This window comes from Chlorella variabilis (genome assembly GCF_000147415.1).
Source record: "Chlorella variabilis unplaced genomic scaffold CHLNCscaffold_11, whole genome shotgun sequence".
NCBI classification, from domain to species: domain Eukaryota; kingdom Viridiplantae; phylum Chlorophyta; class Trebouxiophyceae; order Chlorellales; family Chlorellaceae; genus Chlorella; species Chlorella variabilis.
The window spans coordinates 533,586-549,867 of record NW_005435077.1 but is presented as its reverse complement, the minus strand read 5'-3'; the positions used below and the strand labels follow the sequence as shown (position 1 = coordinate 549,867).

At 70.3% G+C, this 16,282-nt stretch overlaps 3 protein-coding genes across 3 annotated transcripts in view; 1 reads left to right on the top strand and 2 right to left on the bottom strand.

Annotated features, from left to right (window-relative positions):
• Window positions 1-120: 120 nt before the first annotated feature.
• On the bottom strand, window positions 121-9,865 carry CHLNCDRAFT_134321 (hypothetical protein; the record flags this gene model as incomplete). The annotated part of the gene is made up of 29 exons (XM_005847218.1): window positions 121-240; window positions 342-405; window positions 659-749; window positions 926-1,031; window positions 1,217-1,602; window positions 1,809-1,915; window positions 2,058-2,131; window positions 2,241-2,308; window positions 2,444-2,504; window positions 2,764-2,858; window positions 3,037-3,186; window positions 3,345-3,422; window positions 3,597-3,711; window positions 3,897-4,070; window positions 4,280-4,356; window positions 4,473-4,513; window positions 4,603-4,726; window positions 4,941-5,021; window positions 5,226-5,298; window positions 5,518-5,703; window positions 5,907-6,053; window positions 6,377-7,298; window positions 7,467-7,568; window positions 7,796-7,871; window positions 8,023-8,122; window positions 8,310-8,630; window positions 8,863-9,128; window positions 9,307-9,371; window positions 9,666-9,865. 29 exons carry the CDS (start codon window positions 9,863-9,865, stop codon window positions 121-123), a joined length of 4,470 nt encoding a protein of 1,489 aa, XP_005847280.1.
• A 299-nt stretch (window positions 9,866-10,164) lies between these two features.
• CHLNCDRAFT_134320 (hypothetical protein) lies at window positions 10,165-11,430 on the top strand (the record flags this gene model as incomplete). Its single annotated transcript, XM_005847366.1, has 5 exons — window positions 10,165-10,182; window positions 10,329-10,445; window positions 10,777-10,893; window positions 11,065-11,146; window positions 11,405-11,430. 5 exons carry the CDS (start codon window positions 10,165-10,167, stop codon window positions 11,428-11,430), a joined length of 360 nt encoding a protein of 119 aa, XP_005847428.1.
• Window positions 11,431-11,793: 363 nt separating this feature from the next.
• The window catches only part of CHLNCDRAFT_35599 (hypothetical protein), a gene marked incomplete at its 3' end in the record, with an annotated part of 8,499 nt that continues 4,010 nt past the window's right edge, over window positions 11,794-16,282 (bottom strand). The window contains exons 13-25 of the mRNA XM_005847217.1: window positions 16,094-16,163; window positions 15,798-15,875; window positions 15,560-15,617; window positions 15,033-15,140; window positions 14,761-14,832; window positions 14,491-14,562; window positions 14,206-14,260; window positions 13,766-13,966; window positions 13,446-13,547; window positions 13,134-13,212; window positions 12,732-12,854; window positions 12,344-12,428; window positions 11,794-12,177 (exon numbers count right to left, since the gene is read on the bottom strand). Coding sequence (XP_005847279.1) covers window positions 11,794-12,177; window positions 12,344-12,428; window positions 12,732-12,854; window positions 13,134-13,212; window positions 13,446-13,547; window positions 13,766-13,966; window positions 14,206-14,260; window positions 14,491-14,562; window positions 14,761-14,832; window positions 15,033-15,140; window positions 15,560-15,617; window positions 15,798-15,875; window positions 16,094-16,163 — 1,487 coding nt within the window. The remainder of the gene's footprint in view (window positions 12,178-12,343; window positions 12,429-12,731; window positions 12,855-13,133; window positions 13,213-13,445; window positions 13,548-13,765; window positions 13,967-14,205; window positions 14,261-14,490; window positions 14,563-14,760; window positions 14,833-15,032; window positions 15,141-15,559; window positions 15,618-15,797; window positions 15,876-16,093; window positions 16,164-16,282) is intronic.

The following is a 16,282-nucleotide window of genomic DNA, read 5'->3' as shown; positions in this document are numbered from 1 at the left end:
GCCCAGCAGTCCCAGCGGGCCCAGCCGCAGCACGACGCGCAGCCCGTGGCCATGCCTGCTGCTCCAGCTGCTCGCGGCCCGCCGCTGCAGCCGCCGCCGCCTGCCGCCGCCGCCCGCATGCTACCGCCGCGCGCCGCGCTGCTGCTGCTGCTGCTGCTCCGCCGCCATCAGCTCCCCCCTGCGCTCCACATACTTGCCCACCAGCGCCTTGATGTCTCCCCGCTTCTTGGGGGTCAGAAACTGCGGGCCAGGAGGAGGCAGAGGGGAGGCGCAGCGTCGTCGGCCGTGGTGTGTCGTGTGTGGGGGACAGGGTGGAGCTCTGCCCCGCGCACACCGCGCACCTCTCTGCCGCCGGTTGCGCCGCTGTCCTTGAGCACCTTGCTCACCGCCTTCTTGGCCGCCCACCTGCGCGCAGGCAGAAGCAGGGTGGGAAAGGGAGGCATGGGTCGGGCACGGTGCCATGGGCCAGCCCCGCCTGGCGCTGGTGCACTGCCCCCGGTGCCCGTGCAGTCTGCTGCCCAACAGGCACCGGCGTCCCATGCACCCTGGGAGGGCCGCGGCGCTTGGGCGGGCATCCCAGGCAGGCGCAGGCATGGCCGCAGGCGCAGGCGCCATGCTCCTACACGTGTCCGCCACCCACTCCCCCGCTGCCCCTCACTTGAACTCCTCCTTGGTGATCTTCTGCTGCTCAAACAGCGGGTGCAGCAGGCCCTCCACATACTTGGCCACAGCCTGCCTGGTGGCGCTGTCTGCATGTGTTGGCAGAGGGAGGGAGGGTCCAGGGGGCAGGGGTCAACACGGCCAGGCGGCACAAAAGATGGCAGCTAGGACCCCTGGCAGCAAGAATGGTGCGATGGAGAGGGCGGCTGAACATGCGGGCCTCGAGCAGCTGCATGCATGCTCGCATGTGCAATGCAAGGCGCACCCGAGGCGCCTCCGCCGGAGCCGCCGCCGCGGCTGCTGCTGGGGCGGTCTGGCTTGGGCACCCGCTCCAGCTTCGTCTTGGGCTTCTGCCTCTCTGCCTTGCCATACTGCAGCGGGGCCCGGGCAAGAGCAGCCCAGAACAAGAACAGGATTGGTGGGCAAGCCTGGTAGCGATGAGCATTCCGCCTGCACACAGCCAGGCGGCCGAGGCAGCGCCAGCGGCAGGGCTGCCACCCGCTCTACCAGCAAGCGGCGGCAGGCCTGCGCGGGCAGCTGGCGGCTGCGGGCTCACGTGGAACGACTTTATCCTGTCTGGCGCCTCGCCCGCCACTGCCTGCTGCTCTGCCAGCGACGCCAGCGACGCCTTGAGCGCGTCGGCCTGCTCTGCCGCCTCCTGGGCCGCGCGCTCCAGCTCAGCCAGCGCAGCCACCTTGGCGGCATCAAGGTACGCCTCCATCTCGTCGGCGGTGGGGGTAGGCGGCCGCGGCTGCGCCGCCGCTGACGCCTGCGGGCGCGAGGCGCTGCCGCCCGGCGCGCCGCCCGCCCGCGCCGCCGACCCGTTCTGGCCCGCGCCCGCCTCGCCTGGCGGCTGCCACCTCTTGAGGAGCTCCTGGGAGAGCTTGCGTAGGTCGGTGTCAGAGTGTGAGGCGCATCGTGTCTTCACGATGAGCAGCAGGCCTGCAGGAGGCGGTGGCAGGGCCGGGCAGGGGAGGATGGGAGGCCAGCGGCCAGCCGGCGCAAGGCAAGAAAAGGACGGACCGGCTCGTGCAGGCACACACAGGGCGGGAGGATGAGGGTTTGTGGCGCGCGCAGGCCCCCGCCGGCTGCGGCAGCTGCGGCGGCAGCATGCAGCTGCCGCCGCAGCTGGCTGGCTGAGGGCGCACCCGACGACTCCAGCAGCGGCGCTTCAAAAGGCATGAGGCGCAGCAGGCGCAGCGCGGCATCCAGTATGTGCCCCTCCCCTCCCTCCCCCGCCGCCTCCTCCACCCATCTGCAATGACAGGCAGGCAGGCAGGCAGGCAGGCTGGGAGTCAAGGCCAGCGGCCGAGATCATGAGCAGGCCGTGCATTCGGCAGGCGTGCAGCTGGCACGCACAGCCACCTCCGGCCATAGCCGGCCATGCAGCTCCTCACCCCGCAATAGCAGCCATGCAGCCAGCATCCGCCGACAGCAGCTCCCAAGTCTTGCGATCCGCTTGCCGCAGTTGCTGCGGCAGGCAGGCAGGCAGGCAGGCGGGGACTCAAACAACCACCCCAGCGAACGGCGCCAGGCTGGACCTGACAGGTCGACAGGGCCGCAGCGCGCGGCTCGCTCACCATGAGCACAAAGTGGCGGCTGCCGGGCTCCGCCTTCTGGATCAGCTCCCGCAGCGGGCCCAGCTCGCCTGCAGGCAGGCGGTGTGCGTGTGGATCTGGCAGATGGTGCTAGCAGCGGCTTGCAGGGCAAAGCTCTGCAGCTGCGCAGGCCGACACGCGCCGCTGCCTAAAGTTCCGGCAAGCCGGTGGGCACCGCCCCTCACCCATCGCACACATCATCACCGCCCGCGCAATCTCCTTGCCGCTGCTGCGCTGCTCCCGCAGCTGCAGGAGGGAGCGCAGGGGTGGCGGGGCACTTGCCGGTGGGCAGCAGGCACGAGTGCCTGTCGCCGCAGGCGTGTCACACCGTCCATGTGCACCCCAGCATGGTGTGGCCGGCAGGGGGGGCAGCCTCTTGCGCTGCCCTCGCAAACCCAGCAGCCAAGCGCAGAACACAGCTGCCCTCCACCGCACGCACGCCAGCACCACCACCACCACAACCCACAGCACAGACTCGCTGCGCACTCGCTGCGCAGCAGCGCACCTGCTTCTCGGACACCCACTGCTTCTCCTTGCCCATCGTGATGGCCAGATCCCGCTCCATCTTGCGCTCCAGGTCATCCTCGCTGGCCACCTCGTCTGCACGTGCCAGGTCAGCATTGGTGCCACGTCAGCATCGGTGCCACGTCAGCACATGGCCACCTGCCGGCATCCCCGGTCTAGCGCCAGGCTGTGCCATCAGGCGCAGCCGCCAGCAGCACATCTGGTGCAGGCCAGGCGCGGCAGCGGTACAGCGGCGCGGCAGCTGCCGCCCCACCGTCGTCCCGCTTCTTGCGCTTCTTCTGCTGCTGCTGCCGCGCGCGCGCCTCCCGCCGCTCCGCCTCCTCCTCCTCCTCGCCCGCCCAGTCAAGCTCCTGCCCAATCTCGCTCTGCCGGATGAAGCGCCAGATGCTGGCCTGGCCGCCATCTGCTGGGCAGGGAAGAGGGGAAGGGGGGCGGTGGGTGTCGATGCATGGTGCAGGCATCATGCGTGAGCAGCAGGGAAGCAAGCCAGGATGCGGGCCCCGCGCCGAGAACAGAGGCGCCATGCCTGGCTGCTGCTGCTGCTGCCGCTGGCTGCCGCACCTCCTGCAGGCTCTGCCGCCTCTGACTTGCTGGCGGACCGCGGCCGCTTGGCCTGTGCGCCGCGGTCGCGGCCGGCCCCTGCAGGCAGGCAGAACGGCGTGCCGGCACTTCGGGCCAACGAACCAGGCATGCAGTGTGACTGCACGCTGTGGTCGGCCCAGCATGGCACAGGCGCCACAGCCTGCTGGGAGCGCTGCAGGAAATGCGTGCCCCGCGGCACAGAAGAGCTTCACGGCAGCACAGCAAACACACCCTTGTGCGGGCGCGCGTCCCCCCAGTCCTCCTCATCCGCCTCGCCGCCCGCCGCCGCCGCCGCCTCCTGCGCGCTCGACTTGCGCTTGCGCCCCAGGCTGCCCAGGCTGGTCATCTGGGGCAGGCGAGGGAAGCGGGGCGGGTGCGTGCGCAGGCATAGGGCGTCAGCAGCAGCAGCAGCATGGGGGCGAGGCGAGGTCCCCAGCCAGCGTGCACCGCCTGCCTGCCTGTCGGCCATCCCGCAGCCCTCCGCTCCGCATCCATCTCCCTCCCCGCCTTCCACACACCCCACGTGCCCACCTTCTCTATCTCCGGAGCGCCCTGCCGCCCGCGCTGCCCCTCCTCCTGCTCCTCCTCTTCCGCCATATCCAGCAGGCGGGCCGCCTCGCGCAGCCCCGACAGCATCGCGCCTCCCACCGTGTCCGGGTGCTCCCGTGCCGTGTGCTCGCCGGCAAACAGCAGCCGCCGGCCCACCTGGCAGGAAGGCAGGCAAGCAAGCAGGCAGGCAGGCAGGCAGGCGTGAGCGCTTGGCGGCGATGCTCCACACCGAGAGCAAGAGCCAGCCGCCCGCTGAAGCAAGCACGTGCAGGAGGGAAGGCAGATGAGAGGCAGCAGCGACAGCGGATGCAAGTGGCAGGACGGGGTGATGGTACTGCCGGTGGGCAGGCAGTACAGGCGCTCACCGGCTGCATCAGCTGGTCGTAGTGCTGCCCAGAAGCGCCCACCGCAACAAACGAGTAGCTGCCACGCGTGTACTGCTCTGCAGGGGCAGGGCGGGCGGCACAGGCAGTACAGGCTCATGAGTCGTCGGCGGTTGATGCTCATGTGAAGTGGGGTAGGTGAGCAGGTACACTGTAGGTGGTAGCGCCGCTCCACCCCACTGCAGCCCCCTGGTGTGGAAGCTTCCGCCATCCCGCCTGTGGCTTCCGGGCAGGCAGATGGGCGAGGCGGAGCAGCTGATGATTTCTATCTTTCTACCCGTCTTTCTTTCTTGCCTGAGGCCCACTTGGTGGCGGTGTAGGCGGTGGGGGCGGGCAGCTCCAGGCCCGGGTGCAGCCGGCGCAGCACCCCCAGGCACGCATCCCGCAGCTCCTCGGCCGGCTGCTCCTCCGCCGCCCGCGCGGCGGCGCCTGCAGCACCGAGGCATGGCGTGGCGGGAGTGCATGCGCGGTCAGGTGGGCATGGGTGGCCACTGGGCTCGTTGGGGCAGGCGCTACAGAGAACACAAACACACACACGCTGGCTGCAGCAGGCACCACACACACACAAACACACACACAACGCCCGCGCACATCCCGTCCCGCCGAGCGCAAGCCTCCCGGCCCAGCAGCTGCTGCCGCCCACCCGAGACCAGCGCCGCCAGGGTGGGCGCCCCGCTGAAGCGGTGGAAGTTCCAGAACATGAAGCACCGCCCGCGCGCCTCGCCTGCGGTGCAGGGCAAAGGCAGGCAGGCAGGTAGGCAGGCGGGCAGGCAGGCGGAGGGTTGAGCAGGCAGGGTGAGGACCTGGGCTTGCTGTTCGAGCAGCACTTTTGAGCAAGGCTCCTGCCATGCCTTGGCCTTCCCCTTCACACATGTGCCACCACCACCACACACGCGCACCACATGCACACACACCACCCCCGCCTCACTTGTGGGCTCCCCCGCCGCCCCAAAGTAGTCTACTGAATCATCCCAGAACACAGAGGGGAACTCCAGCACCACCTGGACGCAGGGGGGAGGCGGGGCGGGACACGCGGTTGGGTATGGACCGTGGGTGGATATGAGCCACCCGTAAGGGTAGGGCGCAGGAGCTCCGGCTGCAGGGCAGGGTGGGCTGCCGGCCTGCCCGCCCGCCTGCCGCCTGCCTGCGGGCCTGCCTGCACACCCAGCCACCGCTCCCCAGCCCTCCAGCCACCACACCCCCGGGAGCCGCCGCCGCACCTTGTTCAGATCGCCAAAGCCCATCTTGCGCACCGCCTCCTGCTTCCAGGGCGGCAGGTCTGGCACAAAGCGGATGCCCCCCGCCTTGAGCACACCCAGCGGTACCGTCACCACCACCGCGTCGCACGCGTGGGTGGCACCGCCCGCCGTCACCACCTCCACCCCGCCCTCGCCCTCGTCTCGGATCTGCGCCAGGGCAGGCAGGGCAGGGCGGGCAGGCAGGCAGGCAGGCAGGCGGGGACGCCGTTTGAACATCAGATGCGCATCAGATGCATGCACGGCGAGGCACGCGGCAGGGAGACGAGCACGCCGGAGCCGCGCCCTGCGGGCCGGCCGCCACCGCACCACACCCGCCCGCCACACAGGGGCGCAGCCACGCAGCCGCCTACCTCGACAACGGGCGTGGCGAGGTGCAGGGCGTCGCCCAGCGCGCCGCCCAGCGCCTTGAACACGGCATCGTACCCGCCCACCACCATGCAGTGCGCACCGCCAAACCCGCCCGCATCCTCGTCCTGGTTCCAGTGGGGAGCCGAGATCTGCGGCGGCGGCGGCGGCGGCGGCGGCAGCAGGGGCAGGGGTGTAGGTGGCGGGAGGCCAGACGGGGGCAGGCGGCACAGGCGTGGGAGGCCAGGGCAGGGGTGCAGATGGCGGCAGGCCAGACGGGGGCAGGCGGCACAGGCGTGGGAGGCCTTGGGGGGCCTGGGCAGGGCATTCTATAGAACCAGCGAATCAGCGGTAGCCAGCTCCCTGAGCCAGCTCCCTGAGCCAGCGGCTGCGCTTTGCTCAGGGAGCAGTGTGAGGGGTGTGCAACAGCAGCGGGGGTGTGCAACAGCAGCGGGAGGCACTCCGGGGGCCGCACCTCCTCCAGGCGAGCGCTGCAGCCATACTCCAGGTTGGCCCAGTGCCAGTGCAGCAGGCGGCGCTGGTCAGGTGTGATGGGCAGCGGTGGTGGCACAGCCTCCTCCCCGTCTGCCGCCGCAGGCCCCGCATCCTCCGCCTCGGCTGCAGGCGCCGCCTCCGCGGCGGCCGGCTCGCCGGCGGCGGGCGCGGCCTCTGCCGCGGCCGCGTCTGCCGGGGGCGGCGCGGCGGCGGGCTCAGCAACGCCGTTGGCCGCTGCAGGCGCGTCGCTCGCCGGCTCCGGTGCCGCTGCCGGCTTTGGTGCCGCTGCCGGCTCCTCTGGTGCCGCTGCCGGCTCTGCGGCCGCTGCCGGCTCCGTGGCCGCGGGGGGCGCCGGCGCCGGCGCCGGCGGCAGCGGCTGCAGCTTCTTGGGGGAGGGCGAGGCCAGCACGGAGGCAAGGAAGTCGTCCACGTCGTCCTGCTGTCCCGCCGCGGCCGAAGGCGGGCCCGCCGCGGCGCCGAGCAGGAAATCATCCATCAGCCCGAGGCCGAGAGAGCCGGGCAGCTCCGAACCCAGGCCGGCGCCGTCCGAACTGGGTGGCGGCGCCGCAGGCTCGATCAGCATCGCCACGGCGTGCTCCAGATCTGTGTCTGGCGCAGAGGCAGGCTGCAGCGCCGCTGCCGACTCCGCGGCCGCCGCCGCCGCCGCCGTGCCGTCGCCGCCTGGCTGGCTGGCAGGTTGTGCGGCCGCGGCGGGCCCAGCATTCTCTGCCTCTGCTGCTGCCTCTGGTGCTGCCTGCGCGGGCGCCTCGGCCGCGTCTGCCGCCGCCTGCCGCTGCTGGATGGCCTTTGTGAGCAGCTGGCCATAGGACAGTGCCAGGCGCTCCTCCTCCGGCAGCTCGTCCAGCGCATCCGCCACATCATCCATGAGCTCGTCTCGCAGCCTGTCGCGACCACAGCAGGCACAGCGCAGCACATCACGGCAAAGCAAGCACAGCACGGGCGCAAGCCAGCGGCCCCGCAGCCGGCATGCAGGCGCCGCTGGCACGACGGCTGGCCGGCAGCCACTGCCACGAGGGCTGCCACGGACCCCTCGGTGCGTCCCCGCTCACCTCTCAACCGCTTGGTCCAGCTCTGCAGGTACCGCCTGGCCCGTGGCTGTGTCCAGCAGCGGCAGCTTCTCCCCCAGCTCATGAAGCTGGATGCCCAGCTGCCTGCAGGCACAACACACGCACCCAGGCAGCCCGGCGAGGCGAGGGCGTGAAGCGAGGGCGCGCCGTGTGGTGCAGCGGGGCACGGCACAGGTGCCGCCACAGCATAGCATAGGACAGCACGGCGCAGCACAGCACAGCACAGCACAGCACAGCACGGCGCAGCACAGCGCAGCGCAGCGCGTGGGCCGGCGCATGCAGTGAGAGGGCTGCCGCCTGCGCCGCCTCACTTGCAGATGACGGCTGAGGGGTCTGAGCGCAGCCCCTTCTCCACATCGGGGTTGATGCCGGTGATGATGGAGGCGCCTGCATGGGCGCCGGCAGCAAAGGGGAGGGGTGGCGGTGGTGGGGTGGGGTGGCAGGGCCAGGAGCGCCGGCAGGGCGCACCAGGTCGGTGGCTTGGCAGCGCGGCCGAGCTGCCAACCCGGCTGTGAGCATGCGCCAGCTGCGCGCGCACCCAGGTCTACGGGGGCAGTGAAGCCGGCCTGCTGGTAGGAGTGCACGCGGCCGCCAACGCGGTCCCGCGCCTCCAGCACAACCACGTCGGCGCCGTTGCGCTGCAGAGAGGGAGGGAGAAAGGAGCGAGGAGGGAGGCCGTGGCGCGGCACGCGCTCAGCGGTCCAGGTGCAGGCTGCGGCGGGAGCCTAGCGCTGCCCGCCCTCGTGGGGAGGACTGCGTTTGAGGCTCTCTGAGGCCACCAGGCGGCAGGCTAGCAGCAGATCAATCCATTGTGGAAGCCGCCACGCGGCAGTGCGGCGGCGGGGTGCCAGCTCGGCCGTGGCCGGCACGATCACGAGCATGCAGCGGCTGCCGGCTCGCCTTGAGGTGCAGCGCGGCGGTGAGGCCGGCGGGTCCCGCGCCGACCACCACCACGCGCCAGCGGCGTCGCGCAGCCTCCGTGCGCCGCCGCCGCGCCGCCTCCTTCTTGCGCTGCCGGTACCAGGCGGGTGGGCCCTGGCTCTGCAGGTACTCTGTAACCAAGCCCCGGATCTGGCCCTTGCGCTCAGACATGTCTGCGCCCAGCGCCTCCCCCACCTGCCGCCGCAGCATCTTCTCGGTGGTGAGCTGCAGGGGGCAAGAGGCAGCGGGAGAGGGAGAGGCACCGGGTGGAGGCGCAGGGCGAGGCGGGCGGCTGCGTTCTACGGCGCTGCAGGGCGAATGCGGATCGGGCGCGGGCTGCCCATCGGCGCCGCCGCCGGCGGCCCGCCGGCAATCCACAGTGCTCGGCTGGCGCTCGGCCCCCGCTGGCAACAACAAGGGGATGTCCCCAGCCAGGCAGACGGGGCCGCCACCGCACCGTCATGTCTACCGCTCCCATGATGTCAAACAGAGTCTCCGCCACCTGCTCGTCAGTCACGCCAGGACCGGCGCCGCCGCCCTCCTCGCCCTGCCCGCCGCCGGCGGCGGCCGCCGCGGCCGCGGCGGCGGCCACCTGCCGCGCCAGCTCCGGCGGCAGCGGCACGCGCGGGTCGCCCCGCAGCAGGCCAAAATTGATGGCGCCCTGGCGCTGCAGGAAGCGGTAGGCGTCACGCACAATGCCCTCCTTGCCCGGCTGCGCCGCCGCTGCAGGCATCCAGGCAGCAGGTGTGCCCGGACCGGTGGGTGTGCGCGAAGAAAGTGCGCTGAGCCAGCAACAGGCGTGAGCAGCGAGCACCTTGACCGCGGCAGCGGTGGCGAGCGGCGGTTGCGGCGGCGGCGGCGCGGCACGGGCAGCGCGACAACAGCAGGCCACGCCACCCACCCAGGCACTCCTCTTCGGTCAGAAAGCGTGAGATGTCTGCATCCCACTTTCCCAGCACGATGTTTCTGTGGAGTGGAGCGGGGCAGGCAGGGGGAAAAGGGGTTGGAGTTGAGGGAGGGAGGGGTGATGCACGACACCCTGAGGTGGGCCCGAAGTGATGATTCAGCCATGCTGCGTCTGCTCCTGGAGGCTCTGATCCGTGCATGCAGCACACGACCAGGCAGCCAGTCCCCATTGGACGCTGACAGCCTGGCGGAAACAGATGCAAGGCGGCGGCCATGCAGCGACACCATGCCGAGACCTTCCCTGCACCGATCACCATGCACCGCCGTGGACCCAACCCGGCCGCAGGGCCTCACCTCGCCTCTCGGTAGTCTGGGGCACAGTGTGCAAAGCGCAGCTGCTCGGCCTTGTTGAGGGCATAGGAGCGGAGACCCGCCTGCACCGTCGCTCGGCCGGCGGGGTAGGCGGCGTCCTCGCCCGCTGCCTCTCGCCCGCGCCGAGTGGCCGCCCGGGCCGAGTAGCGGCCCCCGCCCTTGTGATATCCCGTCTGTACCATCCGGCACTGCCCCTCCAAGTCACCCTCGCCCTGCTAGCTGCCGACTGGAGCGCTGCAAGTTTTACGGCGGGCTGGGCATCGTGCGCTAGAGGACAGGTCAGTCAGGGGCTGGTGACCAATTGCGTGTCGGGTGAGAGGCATCGCTCGCTCTCCAGCTGGGCTCTACCTCCCCCAAAGTCGCAGCATGCAAACCATGGCGCGGAAAGCTCGCCAAACCCTCCCAAAGCTAGCCAATCACTGATTGGTGTTTGGCGGTGCTGCAGGAGCGTGACCGTGCAGCTGCAGAGCGGCCAGCCGCGATGGCAGACCCAGAGGCGGTGGCCAAGGCAAGCAAGCAACGGGCAGTGCCCAATCTGTGCGGGTCGTGCGCCGGATGCAGGGGCCGGTACAGCATGGCTCGGCCGCTCGAGATCGGCGCGATCAGTCGTGCTCACGAGCAAAAGCCACGCCACACGCCCCGCAGGCCTTCACCGACCACTACTACGCCACCTTTGACACGGCGCGAGCCAACCTTGCGGGCCTGTACCAGGACCAGAGCATGCTGACTTTTGAGGGCCAGAAGTTCCAGGGCACGCAGGCGGTGAGCTGCAGGGGTTCATGTGTGTCTGCAGCGAGGTCACGAGTGCTAGGGGAGTCTGAAGAAGACCGCTGCAGGGGGCGCTGCAGCGGCGGTTGTTGGCGAGCGAACGTGCTGGCGGCAACGCCGGGTGCTTGAGCTGGTCCACAGCTCTGCCAGCAGCTTTGCCCTGAGCACGCACGAGGCACAGTTGCTGCGTGCATCTTTGGATGTCCGGTTGCTCGCCTGCTGATTTGAATGCCGGTGCTTCGCGGTGCTTGGCTGCTTCTCCCACCCTCTCCTGCCGCTGCTCCCGCCCACACTGTGCCCTCGTGCTGCCACACTCTTCCTGCAGATCCTGGGCAAGCTGACCTCGCTGCCTTTCCAGCAGTGCAAGCACCACATTACCTCGCTGGATGCGCAGCCCAGCCTGAGCGGCGGCGTGCTTGTGTTTGTGACGGGGCAGCTGCTGGTGAGAGGGCTGCAGCAGGGACAGGCGTGTACGCGGTGCTGGTCGCCGCCCGGCCGCAGTTTCCTGGCCGCTGCAACCCCGGCAACCTGCTCGTGCACTGGCTGCATCAGCCTGCGCGAGTCGCGGTGTCCTGCCACTGCCCTCACCAGCCACCGCCCCGGCTTTTTGCAGCCGGAGGGCGAGACCAACCCGCTCAAGTTTAGCCAGACCTTCCACCTTGCGCCCGTGGGCGGCTCCTTTGTGGTGACCAATGGTGCGCTTTGGGCTGCTTGCTGTGTGTGTGTGTGTGTGTGTGTGGTGGTGGTGGTGGTGGTGTGTGTGTGTGTGGGGGGGCACACCTGCCGTGGCGGGCTGGCTGCCGTGGCGGGGCTGGCTGTGAAGCTGTGGCGATATGTGGCGGGGCATGCTGTGAAGCCGTGGAAGTATGTCGGGCTGCTGCCCTGCTTCAGGCCGTACCTGAGCAGGTTTGCTGTGTCGCTCACTCTTGCTCTCTCCCACCGCATTGCCGCAGACCTGTTTAGGCTGAACTACGGATGAGGCTGCCCTGCACTTCTTCTGCCTGGCTGCACTCGACGTATTTAACACTTTGCAGTGGGGCAACCAGCAGAGACAGCAGACGGATGGGCAAGGCAGCAGGAAGCAAAGTATGCGCCAGGGCAGGTCCGGCATTCAAACGTGCTGGCGCACACGCCGTGAGAGGCGTGACAGGGCACTAGCGCAAATGCCTGGCTGGGCACTGCACACCGGGTGCTGACCTGGCGGTGCATTTGAGCGGTGCTGCCGGCGAGGGCCACCACGGCAGCCGCCCTGTGGGCCTGCCTCCACGCTCATTCCTGGGCTTGTTACCAAACTGGCAATGCCTCGACCACACATCAATCCAGTGCCCCAGCACAGAGACAATCAGTGCATTTGCTCCGCGGCGGCCAGCTCGCTCCGCGGCACCAGGCGCAGCACCAGCTGGCGCCGGTTGCCGGCCGCCTCCTCCACGCAGATGCGCACCGCGCACTTGTCAAACACGGTGTACCGCGTGGCGCCGTCCCTGCTGCGCACCGTCTGCTGCTCCTCATCATACACATACTTGCCATCTGCCGCGGCCGCGGCCCCTCCCTTCCTGCCCTGGCCCGGCCTGCCGCCGGCGCTGTGGGCGCCGCTGGCGGTGCTGCCGGGGCCCTCGCCGCCGCCGCCGTCCGCCGCCGCCGCCGCCGCGTCGTCGTCATCATCCAGGTACACCGGGCCCTCAATTCCATACTTGGGGACAAACACGATGAGGCCATTGGCCCTCACCTGCATTGAGCCCATCGGCACATGCGGTGACGGAGTTTCAGGCAGGCGCGAGGCACAGGCAGGGGCTGGCAGACAGGGACGAGGGGAGGCGAATGCGTGAGAGGAGCCCTCGCCCAGCCGGTGTCAGCGGCAAACGCAGGGCCGGCGTGGCGCTTGCCTTGGTGACGCGCGCGTCCGCCACCACCTGGCGGCTGCGGAAGAAGATGAGGGTGTGGAGCTCCACAGAGGCGCGCCCCGCCATCTGGGCGTTCCTGCGGGCGGCAGCAGGAGGGCCGGGGGAAGCGATGAGGAGGAGAGGCGCTCAGGGGCGGCGCCGCCGACGCCGGTGCACACCAGGCCAACTCCGCGCAGCAACAGCAGGTGGAGACCCCTCCTCTCCGCTCATCCCTGCCTGCCAAGATGCCGCCGCCAGCCCAGCCCTCCAAGCCCAGCCAAGCCCTCCACCGCAGCCGTGCCTGCCTGCAGCCTCCCAGCCACGCCCAAACCTGCAGCCCCGGCCCGGCATCTCACCTGTCCACGCCCCAGCCTCCACCCCAGCCCCAGCAGCACCTCACCTGTGCCGCACATTCAGGTTGTCCACCACGCCGTGCATCAGCTCTCGGTCCCGCAGGCTCTCGGGCAGCGGGCGCAGCCCCAGCGCCGCCATCAGCACGCGGTGCACAATCACGTCGGCGTAGCTGCGTGGGCGGGCGCGAGGGTGGGGGTCCAGGGGAGGGAGGGGAAGTGCAGCTCGTGAAGAGTCCAGTCAAGGTGCCAGGGGCCGGGCAGCGCGCAGGCAGGCGGGGCGCGAGCGGCAGCAGCAGGAAACACCCGCCGTGGCCGCGACGTCGCAGGGCAGGGGCAGCTGGGCAGGGGCCAAGCAGCCGGGGAGCAGGCGGGGGAGCCAAGCAGCCCGGGGAGCTGGCGGGGGAGGCCACGCAGCTGGGAGCTGGCAGGGGCCTGGTGCCGGAACCCACCGGCGGATGGGCGAGGTGAAGTGGGTGTACAGCGGGGCTGCCAGGCCGTAGTGGTGGTACTCGGGCGCCGACAGCTCGCCTGCGGGCACCCAGGCGGTTGAGGAGACGGTCGCCAACAGCTCGAGGCCCCGCTCGCCATGCCCGTCCCCCGACAAGCCCGCGATGCAAGCAGCCGGCAACCGCTGGACAGGCCTTGCTCCGCGCGCCGCACCCGGCACCCGCCCACACCCCTCGCAACCTCCCCAAGGCCCCGCAAAGAGCCCACACCCCCTGCCCCCTCCCCTCGCGGCCCTGCGCAGGCGAGCAGCCCACCGCTGGACAGGTAGACCGCTGTGGTCATGCAGCGCGTGGCCATGATGCGGATCAGCTTGTTGAAGTATGGGTCGTCTGCTCGCACAGCTCGGTCCAGGGACTCTGCCAGGGACTGCGAGGTGGCGGTGTGGGGCGGTGGGGAGGGGTAGGGTGGGGTGGGGGGGTGGGGAGTGAGTTTTGCGGCAGGGGCGGCGAGTCGTGTGTGTGGCGGTGGCATGAGGGGAGGTACACTGACAGATTTGGCGACCGCGAGAGACAGCGGGGGTGAGAAGAGAGGAGAGGCAGGGGAGGGAGGCCAGCGGGCACAGCCGCCGGCGCACGGGCAGGGTCGGAGGCGGGAGGCGGGCAGCGGGCTGGCGTGGCGGCGCCGCCCAGCCTGCGTGCCTTGGAGGTGGATGGGTCGATGCTGATGCCCGCAGCGGCCGCGGCCCGCAGCAGCGGCTCAAACTGGCGGGGCGGCGGCACGGGGTGGCGCCGCAGCAGCGCGCAGGACGGGAAGTGGCGAAGCGTGAACTCGGCCACTGCAGGAAGGGTGCACGGCTCGCAAGGGCGCGCTTCGGTTAGGCAGGCCGCAAGCTGCGCGCGCGGGGCTGAAAGCCAAAGAGAGCAAGCCAGCCAGCCAGCAAGCTGGCGCCGTGGCCGGCCAGCGAGTGTCACGACCGGCCAGCGCGGCTTGGCAGGTCGAGGGCTGGCAGCCCGCCCCCAGGAGCGGCTCCCAGAGCCCCGGTGCGCACCATCCCGCTGCCCCAGCCCCACCCACCAGTGCAGTTGGCCAGAAGCATCATCTCCTCCACCATCTGGTTGGCCTCCCGCACCTGCGCCCAGGCAGGCAGGCAGGGGGGTGGGCACGCAGGCAGGCGAATGGGCGGGCACGAACCGGCGGGTGAAACCGAGCGGGCAGCCGGCAGCAGCGGGCCCGCTGCGCGAGCCGCCACCACACTGCCACCACCACACTGCACACAGCGACTGTGCCACAAACACCACCACCGCCACCACCACCACCGACACCGACACCGCCGTCACATGGTGCACCCTAGCCCCCCACCTGGTACATCCCCACATCCAGCGGGTCGTGCGTCTCTGTGTCGATCTCAAACTTGACCTCGGGGCTGGCCAGCTGCGCAGGGAGGGCGCGGCAACGCAGGGGAGGGAGGAGGGTGGGAATAGGGTTACACGCAGGGGAGGTGGGAGCCAGGAAGTGGGAGGGAGACGGGAGGTGGGGGCAGGGGCAGGGGCAGGGAGGAGGCTAGTGGCAGCAGCGGAAGGGGTGGAGTCGGGGGGAGTGGCGGCGGGGCGGCGGCGCGGGGCACCTCACCTGCAGCGCGCCCCTGTCTGCCCGCTTCTGGCGCAGGATCTTTGCCAGCTGGTTCAGGGTGCGCAGGTTGATCTGGGGCAGGCGGGCGTGCAGGCAGGGCGGGGAAGCAGGAGGCAGCGCCGTTGGTGAAAACAAAAGAGCCCAGCCAGGCGCTGGCCCTACTGAGCCTCCAGCAGACCTGCAGCGCCACCCTCCACGCCGCCGCAGTGTGTGCTGCACACCAACACCCTCAACCACCACCACCCCAGCCGCCCCCAGCCCAGCCGCCTCACCGACAGCTCATCCGTCAGGCGTGCATCGTCGATGCGCGACTGCGCCTCTGCGTACGTCAGCGCCGCGCGGCTGCGGATCACGCTCTTGGTGAACTGGCTGGACACAACCTGCGGCAGCAGGAGTGGCGCAGCACCAAGCGGTATGGCACCAAGGCATGGCAGAGGGCGGCAGCAGCAGGGTAGCAGCAGCGCGGCGGAGCAAGGGTGTTGCAATTGCAGCAGGGGCGCAGGGCCCAGGATTGTGCATCAAGGTGTTTTGTATGCATGGCTGCTGCGTTGGTTCGTGGGTGCGCATGGGGTTTAGGTGTTGTTGTGCTGTTGTGTTGCGGCGTGGATTGAGCGACGGATCAGGGGATCGTTCACCGTGCCCACTTAAGCGCCGCTGGCTGCTGTGCCAGGGCATGGCAGGAGGCCGGGTCATGCCATTCATCCCGGGCCTCTGCTGCCTGCCTGGTGGGCGCACGCGGGAGCCCCTGTGCGGTGGCGCGGCCCGGGCGCATGCGGCAAAGCCGCAAGCAGCACCCCACCTCAGCCTCGGGGGTGACCTCCCAGATGACGGAGAAGGCGAGCCGTTCCACGTCAGCACTGCAGATCACAGCACGCATAGCAGGCAGCAGCATGTTTGCTTTGCATGGCAACAGGGACGCAGCCAGGAGAGCAGGCGCAGCAGCTGCGGCCGCCTGGTGGCACCCATGCCGGCAGTGGGCCGAGCGGAGGCCAGTGCAAAGCGTGTGCGCTCTGTTGTAAGCTGCAGGCCTTGCTCACCGCAGCGAGCAGATGTCCTCCGTGAGCGGCTTGGGCAGCATGTCGATGCGCCGCTGCACCAGGTACACGGTTGTGGCTCTGCGGGGAGGAAGGCGGCGCAGGCGGGACCGAGCAGGCATGGCAGGGAAGGGCAGACAGGTGAGACCAAGAGTGAGGCGCCGTGGTCCGGCAGGCGCTGGCTGCCCCATCTGCGCCGGGGTGGGAGTGCGCGGCGTGGCTGGCTGCCACTCTCCCCGCCTGCATGTGAAGGCAGGCGCCGGCAGGCGGCACCCAGGGCAGGCAGGCGGGCGCCCCACCTGGCCGAGGCCTCCTCATCCATGGCGGTGGCCGGGTGCACAAAGTTGGTGACGTCGGCGATGTGGACTCCTGCGTGGGGAAGAGGCAGGGGAGGGGAGGGGAGGGGCCCCAATGTATGCGTGGTGTGGTTGTGTGGCGCGCGCACTGCTGGGCGGGCAGCTGCTCATCTTCCCCCGCACGCTGCTGCC